We start from the raw sequence: 24,580 nt of genomic DNA, 5'->3' as shown, positions 1-24,580 counted from the left end.
ATGTACACTGTGACGGAGCAGTACGATGTACACGGTGACAGAGCATTACGATGTACACTGTGACGGAGCAGTACGATGTACACTGTGACGGAGCAGTACAATGTACACTGACGGAGCAGTACGATGTACACTGTGACGGAGCATTACGATGTACACTGTGATGGAGCATTACGATGTACACCGTGACGGAGCAGTATGATGTACACTGTGACGGAGCAGTACGATGCTCACTGACGGAGCAGTACGATGTACACTGTGACGGAGCACTACGATGTACACTGACAGAGCATTACGATGTACACTGTGATGGAGAAGTACGATGTACACTGTGACGGAGCAGTACGATGTACACTGTGACGGAGCAATACAATGTACACCGTGACAGAGCATTACGATGTACACCGTGACGGAGCATTACGATGTACACTGTGACGGAGCAGTACGATGTACACTGTGACGGAGCATTACGATGTACACTGTGACGGAGCAGTACGATGTACAATGTGACAGAGCATTACAATGTACACTGTGACGGAGCATTACGATGTACACTGTGACGGAGCAGTACGATGTACACTGTGACAGAGCATTACGATGTACACCGTGACGGAGCAGTACGATGTACACTGTGACGGAGCAGTACGATGTACACTGTCGGAGCAGTACGATGTACACTGTGACGGAGCATTACGATGTACACCGTGACGGAGCATTACGATGTACACCGTGACGGAGCAGTATGATGTACACTGTGACGGAGCAGTACGATGTACACTGTGACGGAGCAGAACGATGTACACCGTGACGGAGCAGTATGATGTACACCGTGACGGAGCAGTACGATGTACACCGTGACGGAGCAGTACGATGTACACCGTGACGGAGCATTACGATGTACACTGTGACGGAGCATTGCGATGTACACTGTGACGGAGCAGTACGATGTTTACTGTGACAGAGCAGTACAATGTACACTGTGATGGAGCAGTACGATGTACACTGTGACAGAGCATTACGATGTACACCGTGACGGAGCAGTACGATGTACACCATGACGGAGCAGTACGATGTACACTGATGGAGCAGTAGCAGTACGATGTACACTGATGGAGAAGTATGATGTACACTGTGACGGAGCAGTACAATGTACACTGACGGAGCAGTACGATGTACACTGTGACGGAGCATTACGATGTACACTGTGATGGAGCATTACGATGTACACTGTGATGGAGCATTACGATGTACACCGTGACGGAGCAGTATGATGTAAACTGTGACGGAGCACTACGATGCTCACTGACGGAGCAGTACGATGTACACTGTGACGGAGCACTACGATGTACACTGACAGAGCATTACGATGTACACTGTGATGGAGAAGTACGATGTACACTGTGACGGAGCAGTACGATGTACACTGTGATGGAGCAGTACGATGTACACTGTGACGGAGCAGTACGATGTACACTGTGACAGAGCATTACGATGTACACCGTGACGGAGCAGTACGATGTACACTGTGACGGAGCAGTACGATGTACACTGTCGGAGCAGTACGATCTACACTGTGACGGAGCATTACGATGTACACCGTGACGGAGCATTACGATGTACACCGTGACGGAGCAGTATGATGTACACTGTGACGGAGCAGTACAATGTACACTGTGACGGAGCAGAACGATGTACACCATGACGGAGCAGTATGATGTACACCGTGACGGAGCAGTACGATGTACACCGTGACGGAGCAGTACGATGTACACCGTGACGGAGCATTACGATGTACACTGTGACGGAGCATTACGATGTACACTGTGACGGAGCAGTACGATGTTTACTGTGACAGAGCAGTACAATGTACACTGTGACGGAGCAGTACGATGTACACTGTGACAGAGCATTACGATGTACACCGTGACGGAGCAGTACGATGTACACCATGACGGAGCAGTACGATGTACACTGACGGAGCAGTAGCAGTACGATGTACACTGATGGAGCAGTATGATGTACACCGTGAGAGAGCAGTACGATGTACACTGACGGAGCAGTATGATGTTTACTGTGACAGAGCAGTACAATGTACACTGTGACGGAGCAGTACGATGTACACTGTGACAGAGCATTACGATATACACCGTGACGGAGCAGTACGATGTACACCGTACTGCTCGTACGATGTACACTGACGGAGCAGTAGCAGTACGATGTACACTGACGGAGCAGTACGATGTACACCGTGACAGAGCAGTACGATGTACACTGACGGAGCAGTACGATGTACACCGTGACGGAGCAGTACGATGTACACCGTGACGGAGCAGTACGATGTACACTGACGGAGCAGTACGATCTACACTGTGACGGAGCAGTAGCAGTATGATGTACACTGACGGAGAAGTACGATGTACACCGTGACAGAGCAGTACGATGTACACTGACGGAGCAGTACGATGTACACTGTGACGGAGCAGTACGATATACACCGTGACAGAGCAGTACGATGTACACCGTGACAGAGCAGTATGATGTACACTGTGACGGAGCTTTACGATGTACACCGTGACGGAGCAGTAGCAGTACGATGTACACTGACGGAGAAGTACGATGTACACTGTGATGGTCCTTTCACTGATGGAGAGCACTTGCTACAGGTTATATTTTGAACTATTGCAATTTTGCTCTTATACTTAGAATATCTGTTGAAAAAAGATGCTGTCTACATGGGCAGACATTAAAAATGTTTAATGTACTTCAGGTGACTTTGCTTAACCTTGGACTCCACCCGAAAGTGAATTAAATAATTGTTTACATAATTGTTTGTAATGATATTTTGGCCCACTAGTTTCCTGGACTTAAATATCTTTAAATGGTAAAACCTTTTAACTGAAACTTAAGAAAAAGAATGCGAGCTTGTCTTCTTATAGCAATACATTCGAGGAAGGTCATCTTCTGAACACGTGCTGGCGTAAAGAGCCTCAGCCATCGCCCGTGCGTGTTGGAGCATCGCGGGGTACACGCCGACGGTGCTTGAGGTTCCTTGCCACTGTCAGGGATGCAGGGATAGGCCATAACATCTTTGTATAACAGATGAGATAGGGCATGGCTCAACATTTGCCTGCCTCTTACTAACTGTTTCACTAATACAGCTCCTGATCTTACTGTGACTGAGAATGTCTGTGTGCGACTCTTTGCTTTTTTTAAATAAGTTGTGCTTTATGAAACGATCTTTTTGTTGGTTTATTCCCAGTGTTGCTCCATCTGGGAAGTGTGTTTGGGGCAAATATTTGTGGTACAGGGTATTGAGTGCTGCTATTCGCAACTGCTATGTGTTGGTTAAGGTGGGATCTGGTTTGCTGGCTATAGAAAGCCACTGGCCAAGGTTCAGTTGACCATCCCCATTTTTGGAAGGACCATCCAACCATTTGAAGAGTATTCAAACATTTGAGAAGTGAGGGAGATCAGCACTTCTCTCCCTCCTCATTTCCATGTGGACATGAGTCCAAGTGATGCTATTCAAGTCTGCAATCTTCAGTTGAAAGGCTACGTGAATGGCTGCACCACCCGGTGTGATACTGAGCTATACTGAGCAGGAAGATCCAATGTTTCAACCCTGCTCTGTACTGAATTAATTGACCTCAGTCATGGTAGTAGGGGAAGGACTACAATTGGCTGAATTTGGCTGTGGAGGGGCAAAATCGGCTGTGGTCCCTGGCCCTGACTTGCCCCCATGCAGGAATCTGCTGCTCTAAAGATGGTGATGGACAGGATTGGGGTCAGCTGTGATTTCCAATCCCCCCCACCCCCACCACACCAATGCTCACAATCTAGTCTCACTCATGAAGAATAATCACGTGTGCAAGGTACTGAAGGGCAGCCTGTGTCCACAGAATTGTACCCCATCAAGAGCCGGCAGAGAGGAGCAAAGATAATTGGGACGAGCGGTGGATAAAACAGAGGAAGCCTTCAAATTGTCAGCCACGTATCGCCTTAATGTAATAGCACTGTCATTGTCCTCTGAACTCGGGGTGACACCCAGTGTTTTAGTTCATGATGGAGTGAAGGAGGCACGAGGAGCGTTGGGGTTCAGTTGCTGGAGGGGTTCTCACAAGTGCCCGCGGTAACTTGGCATTTCCGCCCTTTCTCTGGGGTTTGCACGGATCTTCTGTCAGAAATTCATAGAATCATAAAATAATACAGTACAGAAGGAGGGCATTCGGCCCATCATGCCTGTACCCCCCGGCTCTCTGAGTTTAAAATTATTTGTATTAAATGTCGTCATTTAGAAGATGAGTATTAACGTCATTTTTTTCTTTTTTTCTTCTCCATCCCACCCTCCCCCAAACCGAACATTGCAGACTTATGCCATGATGCTTTCATTCTCTGAGAACGCTTCCCTCCATCCATCGTCCCAGAACTCGCTGGATGCTTGGCTGAACATAGCAGGAACAGCACCAGAGTCGGGCATCTTTCACCCAATCAACCACGTATGAGAGAGAGAGAGAGCGAGAGAGAGAGAGCCAGCAAAGTGAGATGTGGGCCTGATGTATTTGGGAAGGGCGGGAGGGGGGGAGTGGGGGTGGCTGGTACCAGGGGCACAGCTGCTGAAAGCTCAGGTATCCCCAGCCCCCCCTGTCTGCCGAGCTAAGGAGGCCTTACAACACTTTCATTCCTGCGGTCGCAACTGAATTATGTTGCCGACCTTAAATTCCACAAGATATTTATTCCTGTTATATAATTTTTTTTGCACAAATATATAGTTGGGGGCTGCAGCTTAAAAAAAGGAATTTTTTTTTTTAATACTGTGGGGCCAGTCAAGCTACAGGAAGAAGGATGTACGTCCCTTGAAAAAGGTAGCCTGCTTGTTCATCTATATCCCTGTCTTACTTTACATCATTCTATTAATTATAACTTTAAATTATTTGTAGAAATAAGCAGGGGAGGCAATTCTGCAATAATAAACCTGTATATAATAGCCTGCATTCTCTCACTCTCCCTCCCCACCCCATCCAAGATATCTCTCTCCTAGGCATTATATCTCTTCTATAAGAAACAGTATTGTGTCTTGTACTCTTAGCTGTCATGAGAGTGATTTAAAATGTTAATATAATTATCTAGAGAAGGACCAAAAGTTGTGTAATGATGTTGTACAATAACTGTCGAATAGGGAGAGTCGCTTGTGCCAAATAACAAAGGTTGTCCTTCTAGTTGCCGATTCCCAGACAATCAAATTTGTTTTCTTTTTGTTTTATTTAGTCGTAGGATTTATTGAATTTCTTCCTGACCATTAGTGTTTATGTCCTCGCTATTTATTCCTTAGACGATTTCCTCGCAGACGCCCCACTTCAAACAAAAAAAAGTAGTCCAAAAAAATGTGAATTTTTTTCTCTTTTTTTTTAGCGTTAACGTTTTTGCGTGGCATGCATTGTGGAAGTGCCAAACCTTTGAGAGGAGGCGGGGGGGTGGGGGGGGGAGATTTTTTTTGAACTCAGTATTTTATTTAAAAAGAGATCCTGTTGTTAGATTTGATTCTTTACAATGAAACGAATGAGAAGAGCAAGAGGAGAATAGGCCTCGGCAGTTGCGATTTCCGTGGTAAATAATTATAAAGAAAAATTAAAAGAATAAAGAAACCTTTGCTTTGAAAAAGCTCCTGTAAATACTTGTGTAAAAGCCAGCAATTTCTTTTGTCCCTTGGAGTGACTCTATTTGGTGCTGAGTAATTTCTCTGATTCCTCACAGCGACTGTGGAACCGGATAATCAACGACACAGGTTCCATGCAGTTATTACTTTGCACGGTTGTTAGCATGCCCCTTGGTTTTTCTTTGACTCTGTAATGAAGCAAGCCAGCAGTGTAAATGTTTTTTTTTTAAATTGTTGGAAAAAAAGTATATATTTTTTTCTCTTTGGAACAGCTGGTTAATAGAGAAATTCCAGCACTTTGTGAGAGTGACACTTCGTATCATTTATTTTCTTCTTGTCGCCGTGCTTCCCTCTTCCTGACACGGTCTCACGCACACTCTGCCTTTCCTTCGTGACCGAGTAACAATGCGCAATGGGCCAACCGGATGGTGCAGCCTGCCTTCCGGGGACAATCCTGCTTTTTGATTGCTTTCCAAGCTGCTTGAAGGTGCCCTCGTGCGAGAGCTGGGCACACCCTTGTGCGAGAGCTGGGCACGGCCTCGAGTGAGGGGTGAGCGAACCCTCATATTATGCACTCCCAGCTCGAGGTGAGGTAGAAATCTGATCACTTTTATTGAAAGTCCATTTTTCTCTCTTATTGGAAAAAACCTGATTGAAAGACACTTGCACAGTTCCACATGCAAGGAGGCAATTTTACTCCTACAGTCTCACCCTACAACCTTTCCCTTGTTACAGTGCAAGTGTGTTAGTTACAACTGCTTAAGTATATTCAATTTTCACTTTCCTGTGGCTGTGAAATATGCGACCCCTTCCCTGAGGGCCATTGAGAAGAATAGGAGGACTGCCTTATACGGCTGTTCAATTATTTGGTGAGAACAGACAAGTATTGAATTGTAACTACGCCACTGACTAGAATCAGTTAAAGTGATGGTAGAAGTGTCCTTGTCAGCACTTAAGGTACATGGAACAAAATAGCAGGGTCACTCTGTTCAACTTCAGAGTGATGCTGGGACCCACGTTCTTCATTTATTTCAAACCCCAGCTGTGTAAAGATAACTTTCGCCCAAGTCTCAGACACAACGATCCTGAGGGCACTGACTCTCGCCGGGCTACGGTTCCATGGGCGCCGTTTATCCATTGCTATCTCTGCCAAGCGGCCTTTCTTCATGTGCAAGCCTAGATGGTGAATGACGGCAGGGAGAGGATCGTAGCTTGCTCTGATCCCGTCCTATACACGTCCACACACGCACTTTCCAGCGAGGATCATTGGGTGATGATCAAAAGCGGGAATCTTGGCCGTTTTCCCTCCTCCCTAGCCCAGGAATACTGATGCCAATTTTAGTAACCCCCCGCCTCCCACACTGTTCTAACTGAGATCCGTTAAGTGTATAGGGGGTGAATTTCCGCACGGTTCTCCCACTTGTCTGCTGTAACAGCACTAAATGCTGTTTTCCCAGGATTTCCATGGTTCTTGCCCCGAAGTTATGGTGAGCCAGTGGGAAAACTCCCTGCGGAAATTCACCATTTAAATGTTTTTTTGTTAAAAGCACCTTTATCATTTAGAAAACAAAGGACAAACTGCCCCTGGTAAAAGGATCTGGATTTTGCAGAAACTCTCTTCGATTCATAATCTCAGGTGTACTCTCTGTGCATTACATTGAGTACATGAGTTTGGCAAGTTTCCACAGCCCCTGTCCCCTTCTTACAGTCTGCTCCACCCTCGGGCAGCTCTCAGCTCTAGTGCTCATCCCAACCCCCATTCTTCATCTTCACCCTCCTTCCTCATCTTTACCCTTCTTCCTCATCCCAACCTCAATTCTTCATCCCAACCTCCATTCCTCATCTTCACCTCTATTCCTTATCCCAACCTCCATAAATCTTATTCACCATCGTTTTTTCCAAATTGGCTTCTTCCAATCTTGGGCACATAAATATCTGAATAAAGAGCCATGCTTAGCAGTATTGTGCTTTTACCTGATCAAAATACCCTGTTCCAGAATAGTAGCTACCCGCTCGCTCACTACAATCATTGAGAAATGTTCCAGACCATACCATTGTGAAATCTGTTTTCAGTAAATGTTTTGTTTCTGACCATTCGGAATTGGAGGCTGCTGGTCAGCCAATTGGGGTTTTACACTTATCTCATTCATCTGCCCTATTTATTAACCCTTGTGGAAGGCAACTAGCACTTAGAATGTGAGGCAGCACAAAGTGGACAACATGCACAGGCCCAACATTCCACTGCAGCTTACCTCATAGACAAATCATTCCCGTGATACCTCAGGCGAATACTTTTCTCACACTGGGGAGAGAGGACAAAGGGAAGACACACCATAAGGATTCTGTGATGTGTCTTCCATTGTGGATTTCAGTAGATATATTTAAGGGGGCATTTATACAGCAACTTCGCTGTCAGACAAAAACGTTTTTTGCTTCATGGCAATGCTAAAGTTTCAGTAGAGAATCAGCCCTGGAACTTCCATCCCAAGGAAAACTGTACCTCTCTCCTAGCACAAGGAAGAATGTCCTGTTCTCCCACTTGAAAGAGGGTGGCCAGTGATAAGTAGCCTTAAAGAAGAAAGGCCAAAATCCCACCAACACAGTAAGTACTGTCTCTAACAGGCTGGTGTTTGATAAAGTAGAGAAGCACACCAGCAATGATAGTCACACGTGAAAAGGGTTCAGTGATTCACATTGCCGGTTATGTTTTGATTTATTGGAGGTGAAATTGGTCTTTGATGAAAGTGTGAAATGGGCGATAGTAAATTGACAGCATGTTGTACACCGCGCCCGATTTTCATTTCCATTGTCAAAGTCCAATTTCATTCCCATCATTTTTTGCACTTGCAGGTAGGGTGCCTTGTATATTCCCAGATAATCCTGAAGTTAGCTACCATCTCCCAGTCCCAGGCTGGCCTCTTTACCTCTTATGTTAATATTGGTGTCCTTATTTCTGGACTGTGGACCCTAGAAGGTAATTGCCCTACCTGCACAGCCCACTGCTAGCATACGGTGTGTGTACATAGCACTTCAAGTTTATTTTAACTTGTAAGTAAGTTGTTGGTCAATGGATGCATCCAATGTGGTGACTAAAAGGAGTACCATCGATAATGGCCTTTGTTAGTCTCCCAAGTTTTTATCTCATGTCAGAACCATTCTAGTTCTGATTTTTAACGTGTTGCTTAAATATTTCATTTTTTAAAAAATCATTTCCAACATTAATCCCAAGGAGGACTGTTCACACAGATGCACTAAGGGAAGATTGGAAAACTTTCCATGAAAATTTCACAGCTTGTTGAGTCAGGCATGTGTCAACCACAGCGCAATGCACTTGCGAATTCCATGCACTGAAGGTTGCATTAGGATGTGCCCAGGGGTACAATAGATAGACCATTGCACTGGAAGTACTGAGTTCCAGGTAATCCTCTACTCATGCATGAAGTGGACCTTTGCCATTCATAGGAGAAGAATTGTTCTAACCACCAGGTCTGGAGGAATCGTAAGTGCGTTGATAAAGAATGGGTCTAGGATTTCACTACACCTGGTGCACTAAGGAAGTCTTCATTTGCATGAAGTATCCCTGGTAACTCATAGGCAGAGAGTGATATAAGCCCAGTGGTGTAATCCACAGACATCCTTGAATTATTTCTCTACTTTCCAATGTTGTTTTGGTGATTGCGGGATGGGAGGGGAGAGGGAAAAAAGGTGATCTTAATTGGATTAAAATAAAACAAGTGCTACAGTCCTATTTCAGGGTGAAATTTAGAAAGCAGTCCTCTGAACATGAGAAGCAGACACAAGTTGTGCTGTTCATTACTAGGTCACATGATACACAGTTGTACTATCTCTTCACACTTGGTCATTTGAGCCCTGGTAGGTTCAACATGAAGAAAACGGAAAGCTAAACTGTCTCACCCCCACCCCCACACCTCCCTCCCCAGATATGCCTCAATCTCTGTTTATGTTCTAGGTTTGTCCATACATGTCCCAACAAATCATTGCGTGTTTTTTTTCTTGGTTTCGATACGTTTTAAACTGTGTAGTGTTTAAACAAAATAGTCATTGTAAGTGGTTAGATTTCATTAACCAGAAAATGTTAAAAGATTACAATGATGGTGCTTGTTTCCTTTCTGTTTGGGTTGTATATTGCTTACAATATGTTTTAAAAAAAGCAAAGTCTTCAACAAAAAAAACCTGAAAAAAATGGCTGTGCATGGCTTGTGTTTAGCTGTTGGTGTGTTTCTTGTGATGAAAATACTGTAGGGATGCACTTACTTGTATATGTGGTTAGGCATTGTCCAAAGTTAGGAGTCTTTAACTGCCCAGACACAGAAGGGCGCTTTGTTAATAAGCTGAATAGTTTAACACAAAAAAAATACACTCTCACACACACACACACTCACTCACATACACAAATCTTTGCTTGTGGGAGAGACAAAAGAATATAGGAAAATGAAAGTGAGTGATTCACAGAAAACAAATTCCATTCATTTTGATGCTTGTGATACAGTTATTACCTGGAGAAATGAAAAAATCCAACCTGATTCCTATGTTTATGATGTAGAGTAGGAATGTATACCAAATGTAATCTTTCAAAATGCTACAATGAATTTATACACGAGATTGATATGCAATAAACCTGTGTGCTTTTTATATTAAAGGGCTCTGGTGTGTTTTTCGGGGCTGTTGGGGTTGGGATTGGGGCTGGCTGGGTCCCTGACACATGATTCCAATGTCAGATTTCAATTCGCACTCCCTCGCCCCTCATGAAGAACTGCAACAGCTTCCCCAGTGGTTCAATTTTAGAATCGCTGAGCACTGTGGACCTGAGCAACACAAAGCAGCCAGGTCTCAGCGTGTAATCCTCAGTCTGCCTTTGTTAACTCTAGACTCGACTATTCCAATGCTCTCCTGGCTGGCCTCCCATCTTCCACCCTACATAAACTTAAGCTCATCCAGAACTCTGCTGCCCGTATCGCAACGCAGACCAAGTCCCATTCACCATCGCCCCTTTGCTCGCTGATCAATATTGGTTCCCGGTCCAGCGACAACTCGATTTTAAAATTCTCAATCCTTGTTTTCAAATCCCTCCAAGGCCTCGTCCCTCTTTCTGACATTCTGAAATCCGGAAATACCCGAACCTGTGCTTGGGTGTTTCTGGATTCTTGACGTCAGAAAGACGATCCAAAGTCCGGAAAAACGCGGAATCCAGAACGGCCTCGGTTCCGAGGGTCTGTATGGCTCAGCTACGCACTGGATCATCCATATAGGTGTCTAGTAGCAGCACTCTTGCCGTAGAAGGTTGTAGGTTCAAGTCCCACTCCAGCGACTTGAGCACTTAAGCTGGGCTGACACTTCAGTACAGTACTGAGGGAGTGTTGCTCTGTCAGAGGTGCCGCCTTTCGGATGAGATGTTAAACTGAAGTGCCCTCCCAGGTGGTTGTAAAAGATCCAAGGCACTATTCGAATAAGAACAGAGGCCTTCTCCCCAGTATCCTGGCCAATATTATCCCTCAATCAACATCATTTCAAAGAAACAGATTGTCTGGACATTTATCCCATTGCTGCTTGTGGGGTTTTGCTGTGCAAAAATAGCGGGCACGGTCACATATATAACAGTGACTACACTTCAAAGCCATGCATTCCATCGTGAAGCACCTTGGGACCTTCCTGTGAAATATAATAAAAAGCATTGCAAGTACAAGGCTTTCTTTCCTTCTAAGGTAACTTGGCTCATTGGTCAGATGTTTCTGGATCATTGTTTGATAAATGTTTTATTATTTCGAGCTGTCGTTCTTGTTTTCATTCTCCAGCAGCCGTGCGTTCCGCAAGGAGATCATTCTAAGGATGCTATAGGTTTATTTCCCCTGGTGGTGGACTGGTTAACATGTTCAACATAAACTTCCTTTGTGTGCTATTTTGACACTGTGACTTTGTTTAAAAAGTGGGTTGATGACTGTGTTAACAAAAGAACTTTTATACAAACACGCTAACCAGTGAACTGCTAGAAGCAGAGTTAAACCTCGCAGTGCCAACCCCAACCATTATCAGCGAGATCAATGGGTGCCCAGAAGGACCCCGCAAGGTAGGAATCTCATCATAGCTCTTCAGACAAGGTCATCAAGCTGCAAATAGTGAACTCTGGTCTATTTCGAACTGTCTTCTGAAGGCAAGGGTACAATTGGTGCTCTGATATCACTCCCTGGTGTCTGTTTTTTAATGCTGTATGTTTCTGATTTTACAAGGATTGATGTGTTAGCAGTAACAACAGATGTGAACAATCGGGGGTGCAGCATTCCCATGATTAAAGGATTTATATAGCGCCTTTCACGATCACCGGACATCTCAAAGTGCTTTACAGCCGCTGAAGTACTTTTGGAATGTAGTCACTGTTGTAATGTAGGATTAAGTAGAGAATGTGTTTCTGCCTTTGACCCTTTGATTCTATTATTGTGTACTCTGAACCTGAGCTAGTGCCTTTCCAGATTTCCGAGACACAAAAGTAATTTTTCTGTCGACAAAGAAAACGGAATCAACAAATGACAAAAAAAGTAATGGTCTCTAGCTCAGACTCCACCCCAACGAAGGGCCTTAGCTCAACAGTGTGAGTTGCCAACCCTCCAGAATTGTCCTGGGGTCTCAAGGAAATAAAAGTTAATCTCCTGCTGCGAGCAATTGGGAGAAAAATCATAGAGGGAGCACAAAAATTGTGTGTTTTAAAAACATTTCTATGACCACTTTCATTTAATAGTTATAAAAATATTGGAGGTTGGGGGTGGTGGGGGCGGTGGGGGGAAGCTGTTTGACCAGACAGGGCGATTGGAAGCGTGAGGTCATGTGATGAAACCTCCAGGAATACATCCAACCAGAGTTGGCAACCCTAAGTTCAGAGCTGGGTTTAAGGCTGAGATATTGGTTGACATGTGCCAGGACTGCTTCACGCATCCTGAAACACCGGGATGTGGATCTGCATTTACTTTCATACCCCCACCCCACTAAAGTGCTAGAGCATTCAAATCTCTAAACCCTACTCTCCGAAATGCTCTCGAAACCCCTGTTTTGCTCGCTCTCCCCACCTTCAAAAACCTTAACGGAACCAACCTCATCAAGTCGGCTTTCCGTCACTTCCCCTAATTCTTCTATTACATGTTGGAGTCTGTTCTACCCCTGCGAAGTGCCTTTGTTACATTAAAGGTGCTGTATAAATGTCAGTTGCTCTCACTGGAGTCCACTTTTGTTTAAAGCTTCCAATTGACCGAAAGTTTAGTGGGTCCCATTGTATCAAGATACTCCATCTTCTCTTTTGCACCAAAAATATTTCCTGAACAGCTCCTAACTCTTTAAATACCAAGAGCTTGAACGCTACTCCTGTATCTGGGGAGTCTCTTCCAACACCTCCCACATCCTTGGCAAGATAAAAAAAACCTAGTCCTGTGACAGATGGACCTCATTCAGGTGCAACATTCAACCTCTCTTTTTCTCTTTCTCTCTTGCAATCTTTCTTATCTCTTTCTATTTTACCACTAGTACCTTGGTCAGAGCTCTTCTAAACTTTCCTATTTTGTTCCTTCCAAGTTTTAAGATATTGTCCTACACGCCATTTCCTTCTCATTGCAACATCACTGTCTCATCAAGACTCATCACGTCATCTTCTATTCCAACTCACTCGTTCCCAGGACTTTCAAAAAATGGAATTCCTCACGTTCTTTCTCCCAAAAATCTACAATCTAGGTGTCACCTAACCACCAGATCCTGATTTATTTCATCTACTTCCCATATCTTTTCAACTTGCACTTTGGCCCCAGATACTTCATCTAGGACTCTCAATCTAATAGGAAAGCTCCAGCAATGCCTGGTTAAGCTATTGAATCACTGAATCAATACGGACAGGAAGGTTCCAGGTTTGCTTCTTGTTATGTATTTAACCCTTGGCAACCTGTATCACAGCACCACGAGAGGGCCTACCTGTTGGAGTCCCAAGGGATCCCAGCATCCCCTGGGAGCACTGTATATAAGCAGGTCACCCACGAGATACCTGCACTCTGGAATCTTATTAAAGGAGCGAAGGTCACACATACTCATTGTTCACAGTACTCAGTTTCATCCTTTATTCTGAGCATATCGATTGGCGACAAGATAACGAACAACTGTGCGAAAATGCAAAGAACAGTTGGTATCCTGGAGATGTTCTCAGAAGGGGACAATTGGGAGGCCTTCGTGGAGAGACTCGACCAATACTTTGTGGCCAATGAGTTGGAAGGGGACGAGAACGCTGCCAAACAAAGGGCGATCTTCCTTACTGTCTATGTGGCAACAACCTATGGCCTCATGAAGAATCTTCTAGCTCCAGTAAAACCAACAACTAAATCCTATGAAGAATTGTGTACGCTGGTCTGGGAGCACCTAAATCCTAAAGAAAGCGTTTTGATGGCGAGGTATCGGTTCTACACGTGTCAACGGTTGGAGGGCCAGGAAGTGGCGAGCTATGTCGCCGAACTAAGGCGCCTCGCAGGACATTGTGAATTTGATGTATTCCTAGAACAAATACTGAGAGACTTTTTTGTGCTTGGCATTGGCCATGAGGTAACCCTTCGCAAACTGTTGACTGTTGAAACTCCGTATCTGAGCAAAACCACTTATGTCCACCAGCGACAACACCAAACAAATTTTGCAGCATAAAGAGGTTTCGGCCAGTACTGTGCACAAAGTAAACGTCGTTTTTGAGCAGGAATATACATGGCAGAACGTACACGCCGGCTGCTGCTGCACGCCCTCAGATGACCCAGAGTCCGCCGGCAATCGTTAATGTGAGGCAGTTAACACCCTGTTGGCGTTGTGGAGGTGAGCATCGGGCCCATCAATGCCGCTTCAAGCACTATGCGTGCAACGGCTGCAGAACAATGGGACACCTCCAGCGAATGTGCAGGCGAGCTGCAAACCCTGCAAACCACCACGTTGCAGAGGAAGATCGATCCTGAATTGGAGACTCGAACCGAGGAGGCAGAAGTGTACGGGGTACACGCCTTCACCACGAAATGTCCACCAATAATGTTGAAAGTTGAACTGAAGGGAATTCCAGTATCCATGGAACTGGACACAGGTGCGAGTCAGTCCATAATGAGCAAAATATTCTTCGACAGGCTGTGGTGCAACAAGGCACACAGGCCCAAGCTCAGCCCCATTCACACCAAGCTAAGGACTCACACCAAGGAACTGATCCTTGTAATTGGCAGTGCAGAAGTCAAAGTCTCCTATGATTGAGCAGTGCACGAACTCCCACTGTGGATTGTGCCAGGAGATGGCCCCACACTGTTTGGCAGAAGCTGGCTGGGAAAAATCCGCTGGAACTGGGACGACATCCGAGCACTTTCGTCCGTCGACAACGCCTTAGTGCCCAGGTTCTGAGCAGATTTCCGTCATTGTTCGAGCCAGGCATTGGCAGCTTCTCAGAAGAGAAAGTGCAGATCCATTTGGCTCCCGGTACGCGACCCATCCACCACATAGGATAAGTGAGAAAATGGAAATTGAGCTGGACAGGCTGCAGTGAGAAGGCATCATCGCGCTGGTGGAATTCAACAAGTGGACCAGTCCGATTGTCCCGGTACTTAAAGGTGATGGCACGGTCAGAATTTGTGGGGACTATAAAGTAACGATTAACCGTTTTTCGCTACAGGACCAGTACCCGCTACCCAAGGCAGACGACCTATTGTGACCCTGGCTGGAGGGAAGACGTTCACAAGTTGGACCTGACCTCGGCCTACATGACGCAGGAGCTGGAGGAATCTTTGAAAAGCCTCACCTGCATCAACACACACAAAGGTCTGTTCATCTATATAACAGATGCCCATTCTGGATTCGGTCGGCCACAGCAATCTTCCAACGGAATATGGGGAGCCTGTTAAAGTCGGTCGCTCGCACCGTGATTTTCTAGGACGACATACTGGTTACAGGTCGGGACATCATTGAGCACTTGAAGAATCTGGAAGAGGTTCTTAGTCGGTTGGATCGTGTGGGACTCAGGTTGAAATGCTCGAAGTGTGTTTTCCTGGCACCGAAGGTTGAGTTCTTGGGAAGAAGAATCGCAGCAGACGGCATCAGACACACGGAGGCCATCAAGAACGCGCTGAGACCACAGAACGTGATGGAGCTGCGGTCATTCCTGGGACTCCTCAACTATTTCGGTAATTTCCTACCCGGGTTAAGCACCTTGCTAGAACTCCTACATGTGCTACTGCGCAAGGGAGATGACTGGGTATGGGGGAATTCACAAGAGGCTGCCTTTGAGAAAGCCAGAAATCTGTTGTGTTCAAAAAAACTGTTTGTCCTGTATAACCCATGTAAACGATTAGTGCTAGCTTGCGATGCGTTGTCATACGGGGTCGGGTGTGTGTTACAACAGGCTAATGAATCGGGGATTTTGCAACCGGTCGCTTATGCGTCCAGGAGTTTGTCCAAGGGCCTACAGCATGATTGAAAAAGAGGCTCTGGCGTGCGTTTACGGGGTGAAAACAATGCACTAGTATCTGTTTGGCCTCAAGTTTGAGCTTGAAACTGACCACAAGCCACTCATATCGCTATTCTCTGAGAGCAAAGGGATTAACACCAATGCCTCTGCCCGCATCCAAAGATGGGCGCTCACGCTGTCGGCATACAACTATGTAATCTGCCACAAACCGGGCACAGAGAACTGCGCTGATGCTCTCAGTCGGCTACCATTGCCCATCACCGGGGTGGAAATGGCACAGCCTGCAGACTTGCTCTTGGTAATGGATGCATTCGAAAACAAAAAGTCACCCATTACGGCCCGCCAGATCAGAACCTGGACCAGCCAGGATCCTTTACTGTCCTTGGTAAAAAAAACTGTGTCCTCCATGGGAGCTGGTCCAGCGTCCCAGTGGAGATGCAGGAGGCGATTAAGCCGCTCCACAGGTGCAAAGACTAAATGTCCTTGCAGGCGGACTGTCTGTTGTGGGGTAATTGCGTTGTCTTGCCCAAGAAAGACAGAGAAACGTTCATACGCGACCTACACAGCACCCACCCAGGCATTGTAACGATGAAAGCCATAGCCAGATCCCATGTGTGGTGGCCCGGCATCGACTCAGATTTAGAGTCATGCGTGTGCTAGTGCAACACTTGCTCTCAGCTAAGCAATGCATCCAGAGAGGCACTGCTAAGTTTGTGGTCGTGGCCCTCCAAACCGTGGTCGAATATCCATGTGGACTATGCAGGCCCATTTCTAGGCAAAATGTTCTTGGTTGTCGTGGATACTTATTCAAAATGGATTGAATGTATAATAATGTCTGTAAGCACATCCACGGCCACCATCGAAAGCCTACGAGCCATGTTTGCCACACACGGCCTGCCTGATGTCCTAGTCAGTGACAATGGACTGTGTTTCACCAGTGCTGAATTCAATGAATTCATGACCCGCAATGGGATCAAGCACGTCACATCTGCCCCGTTCAAGCCCGCATCCAACGGCCAGGCAGAACGGGCAGTTCAGGCCATCAAGCAAAGCTTGAAACGTGTGTCGGAAGGCTCCCTGCAGACCCAGCTGTCCCGAGTGCTGCTCAGCTACCGCACCAGACCCCACTCACTCACCGGGGTTCCCCCAGCTGAGCTGCTCATGAAAAGAGTGCTCAAAACAAGGCTCTCTCTTGTCTACCCTGATCTCCATGATCACGTGGCGGGCAGGCAGCATCAACAAAATATGTACCATGACCGCGCAAATTTGTCACGCGATATTGAGGTCAATGATCCTGTGTTTGTACTCAATTATGGACGTGGTCCCAAATGGCTCACTGACACGGTCATAGCCAAAGAGGGGAGTAAGGTGTTTCAGGTCAAATATGCCAATGGACTAACGTGCAGAAAACATTTGAACCAAATCAAATTGCGGTTTACCAACAGCTACGAACAACCCGAAGAAGACACCACCAACTTATAAGAACATAAGAACATAAGAATTAGGAACAGGAGTAGGCCATCTAGCCCCTCAAGCCTGCTCCGCCATTCAAAAAGATCATGGCTGATCTGGCCGTGGACTCAGCTCCACTTACCCGCCCGCTCCCCGTAACCCTTAATTCCTTTATTGGTTTAAAATCTATCTATCTGTGATTTGAATACATTCAATGAGCTAGCCTCAACTGCTTCCTTGGGCAGAGAATTCCACAGATTCACAACCCTCTGGGAGAAGAAATTCCATCTCAACTCGGTTTTAAATTGGCTCCCCTGTATTTTGAGGCTGTGCCCCTTAGTTCTAGTCTCCCCGACCAGTGGAAACAACCTCTCTGCCTCTATCTTGTCTATCCCTTTCATTATTTTAAATGTTTCTATAAGATCCCCTCTCATCCTTCTGAACTCCAACGAGTAAAGACCCAGTCTACTCAATCTATCATCATAAGGGAACCCCCTCATCTCCGGAATCAGCCTAGTGAATCGTATCTGTACCCTCTCCAAGGCTAGTATATCCCTCCTTAAGTAAAGTGACCAAAACTGCATGCAGTACTCCAGGTGCGGCCTCACCAATACCCTATAAAGTTGCAGCAGGACCTCCCTGCTTTTGTACTCCATCCCTCTCGCAATGAAGGCCAACATTCCATTCACCTTCCTGATTACCTGCTGCACCTGCAAACTAACTTTTTGGGATTCATGCACAAGGACCCCCAGGTCCCTCTGCACCGCAGCATGTTGTAATTTCTCCCCATTCAAATAATATTCCCTTTTACTGTTTTTTTTTCCAAGGTGGATGACCTCACACTTTCTGACATTGTATTGCATCTGCCAAACCTTAGCCCATTCGCTTAGCCTATCTAAATCTCTTTGCAGCCTCTCTGTGTCCTCTACACAACCCGCTTTCCCACTAATCTTTGTGTCATCTGCAAATTTTGTTACACTACACTCTGTCCCCTCTTCCAGGTCATCTAAGTATATTGTAAACAGTTGTGGTCCCAGCACCGATCCCTGTGGCACACCACTAACCACCGATTTCCAACCCGAAAAGGACCCATTTATCCCGACTCTCTGCTTTCTGTTAGCCAGCCAATTCTCGATCCATGCTAATACATTTCCTCTGACTCCGCGTACCTTTATCTTCTGCAGTAACCTTTTGTGTGGCACCTTATCAAATGCCTTTTGGAAATCTAAATACACCACATCCATCGGTACACCTCTATCCACCATGCTCGTTATATCCTCAAAGAATTCCAGTAAATTAGTTAAACATGATTTCACCTTCATGAATCCATGTTGCGTCTGCTTGATTGCACTATTCCTATCTAGATGTCCCGCTATTTCTTCCTTAATGATAGTTTCAAGCATTTTCCCCACTACAGATGTTAAACTAACCGGCCTATAGTTACCGGCCTTTTGTCTGCCCCCTTTTTTAAACAGAGGCGTTACATTAGCTGCTTTCCAATCCGCTGGTACCTCCCCAGAGTCCAGAGAATTTTGGTAGATTATAACGAATGCATCTGCTATAACTTCCGCCATCTCTTTTAATACCCTGGGATGCATTTCATCAGGACCAGGGGACTTGTCTACCTTCAGTCCCATTAGTCTGTCCAGCACTACCCCCCTAGTGATAGTGATTGTCTCAAGGTCCTCCCTTCCCATATTCCTGTGACCAGCAATTTTTGGCATGCTTTTTGTGTCTTCCACTGTGAAGACCGAAGCAAAATAATTGTTTAAGGTCTCAGCCATTTCCACATTTCCCATTATTAAATCCCCCTTCTCATCTTCTAAGGGACCAACATTTATTTTCGTCACTCTTTTCCGTTTTATATATCTGTAAAAACTTTTACTATCTGTTTTTATGTTTTGCGCAAGTTTACTTTCGTAATCTATCTTTCCTTTCTTTATTGCTTTCTTAGTCATTCTTTGCTGTCGTTTAAAATTCTCCCAATCTTCTAGTTTCCCACTAACCTTGGCCACCTTATACGCATTGGTTTTTAATTTGATACTCTCCTTTATTTCCTTGGTTATCCACGGCTGGTTATCCCTTCTCTTACCGCCCTTCTTTTTCACTGGAATATATTTTTGTTGAGCACTATGAAAGAGCTCCTTAAAAGTCCTCCACTGTTCCTCAATTGTGCCACCATTTAGTCTATGTTCCCAGTCTACTTTAGCCAACTCTGCCCTCATCCCACTGTAGTCCCCTTTGTTTAAGCATAGTACGCTCGTTTGAGACACTCAATCATACCCATTTGTAATGATTTGTGCCATCAACTCATTTACTTTATTTTGAATGCTGCGTGCGTTTCGGTAGAGTGTTTTATAAAATAGTTTTTATACCATGATTTTTAGTTTTGACCCCTCCTGCAGCCCCTTTATATTCATACATATTGTCCCTTCCTATCACCTTGTGGTTTACACTTACCCCAGTGCTACTCTGCTCTGTTGCCTCCTGCCTTTTGCATTCTTTCTTGGGATCCTGTTCATCTGAGCTCTCATTCACTCTAACTAGCTCAGAGCCCTCTCCTGTGTTCCGAATACTCTTTGCATTGAGGCACCGAGCTTTCATGCTTGCCTTTTTATTACACTTTGACCCTTTAGAATTTTGCTGTACAGTGGCCCTTTTTGTTTTTTGCCTTGGGTTTCTCTGCCCTCCACTTTTACTCATCTCCTTTCTGTCCTTTGCTTTTGTCTCCTTTTTGTTTCCCTCTGTCTCCCTGCATTGGTTCCCATCCCCCTGCCATATTAGTTTAACTCCTCCCCGACTTGGACATTGGTTCCGGTCCTGCCTAGGTGCAGACCGTCCAGTTTGTACTGGTCCCACCTCCCCCAGAACCGGTTCCAATGCCCCAGGAATTTGAATCCCTCCCTGCTGCACCACTGCTCAAGCCACGTATTCATCTGAGCTATCCTGCGATTCCTACTCTGACTAGCACGTGGCACTGGTAGCAATCCTGAGATTACTACTTTTCCTACATTTTAATTTAGCTCCTAGCTTCTTAAGTTCGTCTCGTAGGACCTCATCCCTTTTTTTACTTATATCATTGGTACCAATGTGCACCACGACAACTGGCTGTTCACCCTTCCTTTTCAGAATGTCCTGCACCCGCTCTGAGACATCCTTGACCCTTGCACCAGGGAGGCAACATACCATCCTGGATTCTCGGTTGCGGCCGCGGAAACGCCTATCTATTCCCCCTACTTCGACCCTCCAACACACACACAAGTGGCAACCGACATCATGGTTGACCACAAAGCCGAACTCACCATCTCCGGCAAGGCCGGCTGCCCAACAAAGAACTAACTAACTTACCCACACCTGCATTTGTACCGAGACGATCGACAAGGGAGCGAAAAGCCCCAGAACGTCTCACCCTGTAAATAAGTGTACTATTAACCTTACGAGGGAATGATGTTATGTATGTAACCCTTGGCAACCTGTATCACACCACCACCAGAGAGCCTACCTGTTGGAGTCCCAAGGGATACTTGTATATAAGCAGGCCACCCACGAGGTACTGGCACTCTGGAGTCTTATTAAAGGAGCTAAGGTCACACTTACTCATTGTTCACAGTACTCAGTTTCATCCTTTATTCTGAGCGTATCACTTTTCTGACTTAGCAGATCACTATCCATGCGACCTCTACTGCAAGTGTTCATGTGGGGACATCAGATGAAGACAATATTAGGTTCATCCACGATGCTCCCCAGAGTTAAATAGCCAGCAGACACAGCCAGTCTAGACTCACGGAGGGCGTTCAATGCCCCAATAAGAAGCCAGAGTCTTCAAAGAGGAGGAGGGGAGAAAATTGTCAAGAAAAGGTAAGGGGAAACACTAAAACAAAACGTTGCTTGAAGTCTGTCAGTTAATGGGAAATTGTTTTTCTATGCTACACGAAAATGGGGGGCGCTATAGCACACACATACACACACACACATACAGCAAGGATCAGTGTTGGGACCCCAACTACTTACAATCTATGTTAATGACTTGGAAGAAGGGACTGAGTGTAGCGTAGCCAAGTTTGCTGACGATACAAAGATGGGAGGAAAAGCAATGTGTGAGGAGGACACAAAAAATCTGCAAAAGGACATAGACAGGCTAAGTGAGTGGGCAAAAATTTGGCAGATGGAGTATAATGTCGGAAAGTGTGAAGTCATGTACTTTGGCAGGAAAAAAAATCAAGGACCAAGTTATTATTTCAATGGAGAAAAATTGCAAAGTGCTGCAGTACAGTGGGACCTGGGGGTTCTTGCGCATGAAACACAAAAGGATAGTATGCAGGTACAGCAAGTGACCAGGAAGGCCAATGGTATTTTGGCCTTTATTGCAAAGGGGATGGAGTATAAAAGCAGGGAACTCTTGCTACAGTTATACAAGGTATTGGTGAGGCCACATCTGGAATACTGCGTGCAGTTTTGGTTTCCATATTTACGAAAGGATATACTTGCTTTGGAGGCAGTTCAGAGAAGGTTCACTAGATTAATTCCGGGGATGAGGGGGTTGACTTATGAGGAAAGGTTGAGTAGGTTGGGTCTCTACTCACTGGAATTCAGAAGAATGAGAGGTGATCTTATCGAAATGTATAAGATTATGAGGCGTCTTGATAAGGTGGATGCAGAGAGGATGTTTCCACTGATGGGGGAGACTAGAACTAGGGGGCATAATCTTAGAATAAGGGACCGTCCATTTAAAACTGAGATGAGGAGTAATTTCTTCTCTCAGAGGGTTGTAAATCTGTGGAATTCGCTGCCTCAGAGAGCTGTGAAAGCTGGGACATTGAATAAATTTAAGACAGAAATAGACAGTTTCTTAAACGATAAGGGGATAAGGTGTTATGGGGAGCGGACGTGGAAGTGGAGCTTAGTCCATGATCAGATCAGCCATGAGCTTATTGAATGGCAGAGCAGGCTCAAGGGGCTGTATGGCCTACTCCTGTTCTTGTTTCTTATGTTCTTATACACCACCCACACAGGACCAATGTGAGTCATCTCACTGGCACAGACTTGCACTAGTTACAATGCAGAAACATCCATGGGTGGTGTAATATTTTCACAGAGAGCTTTTGTTGGTGATAAAATCTTCTGCTCCACTTTCTGCCAAATTATATTGGATCGCACCTAAGGTTTAAAATTGTAAAAAGAAAGATTCCATGAAGTTTTTCCATTTCCCAAACCTTTATTCAGCTGCTTCTCACGGTGACTGTGTGGAGTTCCTCTTTACTAGGCAGGGTAAGGGTTGAAAATCGCAGCACCGTATTTGTTTTGTAATTGCATGGAGTTCCTGTTTATTCAACAGTATAAGGTATCAACTTTGGCTCAGTGTTAGCTCTCTCACCTCTGAGTCAGAAGGCTGCGGGTTCAAGCCCCACCCCAGAGACGGAAGGAGCACCTACTCTAGGCTGACAATCTTCGGACTTTTAGGAAGAGATGTTAAGTCAGGTGTCTATCCTCTCAGGTGGATGTAAAAGAAACCACGGCACTATTCGAAGAAGAGCAGGGGAGTTCTCCCTGCTGTCGTGGCCCAGCATTCCTCCCAAAACAGATTCACTTCGTCATTTCTCGCATTTCTGTTTTGTGGGACTTTGCTATGTAAAACCTGGCTGTTACATAACAACAGTGTTAACTTCAAAAAGTCGGCCTTGAAGCGCTTAGGGATGTCCTGAGGATGTGAAAGATGCTTTATAAATTTAAATTAAAAAAGCTCTTATGAAGAACATCCTATTAAAGATGTGGTTTAACCCTTACGGTGCGGAGAGTGCCCTGCAGAATGGCACTGTGCCTATCAGATTAAAGAGGGAATTCTGTCTGGGAGCAGCTGGTTAGACAGGTTCCTGGAGACACCCCCATTCATGGAGATTGAATCACGGTGCTGGCAAATTCTACACAGAGCCCGATACATCGCTGATATATAAAAGCTGTTTAACATTGGCATGTGGAGTCTGGGACAGCGATAGTTAAACAGAGCGCTGCACCAGCGCTGGAGGGGTGACTCAATCACAGCCACTCGAGAGCAGCTTGGCCAGTTTTAATGTGTGCAGTAAGGGTTCTACGTTATAATGGCGCACCGTGGCTGCTGTGTGTATCATCTATAAGATGCACTGCAGCAACTCGCCAAGGCTTCTTCAACAGCACCTCCCAAACCCACAACCGCTAGCACCGAGATGGACAAGGAAACACCATCACCTCCAAGTTCCACTCCCAAGTCACACAGCATCCCCTCTATCGCCGTTCCTTGATGGGTCAAAATCCTGGAACTGCCTACCTATCAGAACTGTTTCTCCTGCTCTATAGGTAGGCTGGGCTGGGAACTGTTGCCTTTTCCTGTACCTTCCTACCTTCACCAGCAGTTCAAGAAGGCAGCCCACCACTGAGACCAGGACAACTAGGCCAGCCTGGTCAGTGATGCCAATATCCAGAGAATGAATAATAAAGACATTTGGGTTTCTTGGCCCATATCTGAAACTGCCCTGACAGCAATAGGAGCTGAAGGGTTCAACTGGTTCGTTTGTTCTGGGTCTATGAGGTTCAGTTGGGTGGTGGAACAAGCATTTCCTGTGGGCAGCTGCTGTGCCACAGGCAGGTTGTGTTGGGAGCTGCTGGTTATTGCTGTGTTACAGGCAGGTTGGGCTTGGAGCTGCTGGTTATTGCTGTGTTACAGGCAGGTTGGGCTGGGAGCTGCTGGTTATTGCTGTGTTACAGGCAGGTTGGGCTGGGAGCTGCTGGTTATTGCTGTGTTACAGACAGGTTAGGCTGGGAGCTGCTGGTTATTGCTGTGTTACAGGCAGGTTGTGTTGGGAGCTGCTGGTTATTGCTGTGTTACAGGCAGATTGGGCTGGGAGCTGCTGGTTATTGCTGTGTTACAGGCAGGTTGTGTTGGGAGCTGCTGGTTATTGCTGTGTTACAGGCAGGTTGGGCTGGGAGCTGCTGGTTATTGCTGTGTTACAGGCAGGTTGTGTTGGGAGCTGCTGGTTATT

The 24,580-nt window shown here is 45.7% G+C and overlaps 1 protein-coding gene across 1 annotated transcript in view; it reads left to right on the top strand.

Annotated features, from left to right (window-relative positions):
• The window catches only part of prdm16 (PR domain containing 16), a 912,386-nt gene extending 907,887 nt beyond the window's left edge, over positions 1 to 4,499 (top strand). The window contains exon 18 of the mRNA XM_070860995.1: positions 4,422 to 4,499. Coding sequence (XP_070717096.1) covers positions 4,422 to 4,499 — 78 coding nt within the window. The remainder of the gene's footprint in view (positions 1 to 4,421) is intronic.
• Positions 4,500 to 24,580: the final 20,081 nt, after the last annotated feature.

This window comes from Pristiophorus japonicus, chromosome 18 (genome assembly GCF_044704955.1).
Source record: "Pristiophorus japonicus isolate sPriJap1 chromosome 18, sPriJap1.hap1, whole genome shotgun sequence".
Classification (NCBI taxonomy): Eukaryota; Metazoa; Chordata; class Chondrichthyes; family Pristiophoridae; genus Pristiophorus; species Pristiophorus japonicus.
This window is presented reverse-complemented; position numbering and strand designations above follow the sequence as displayed.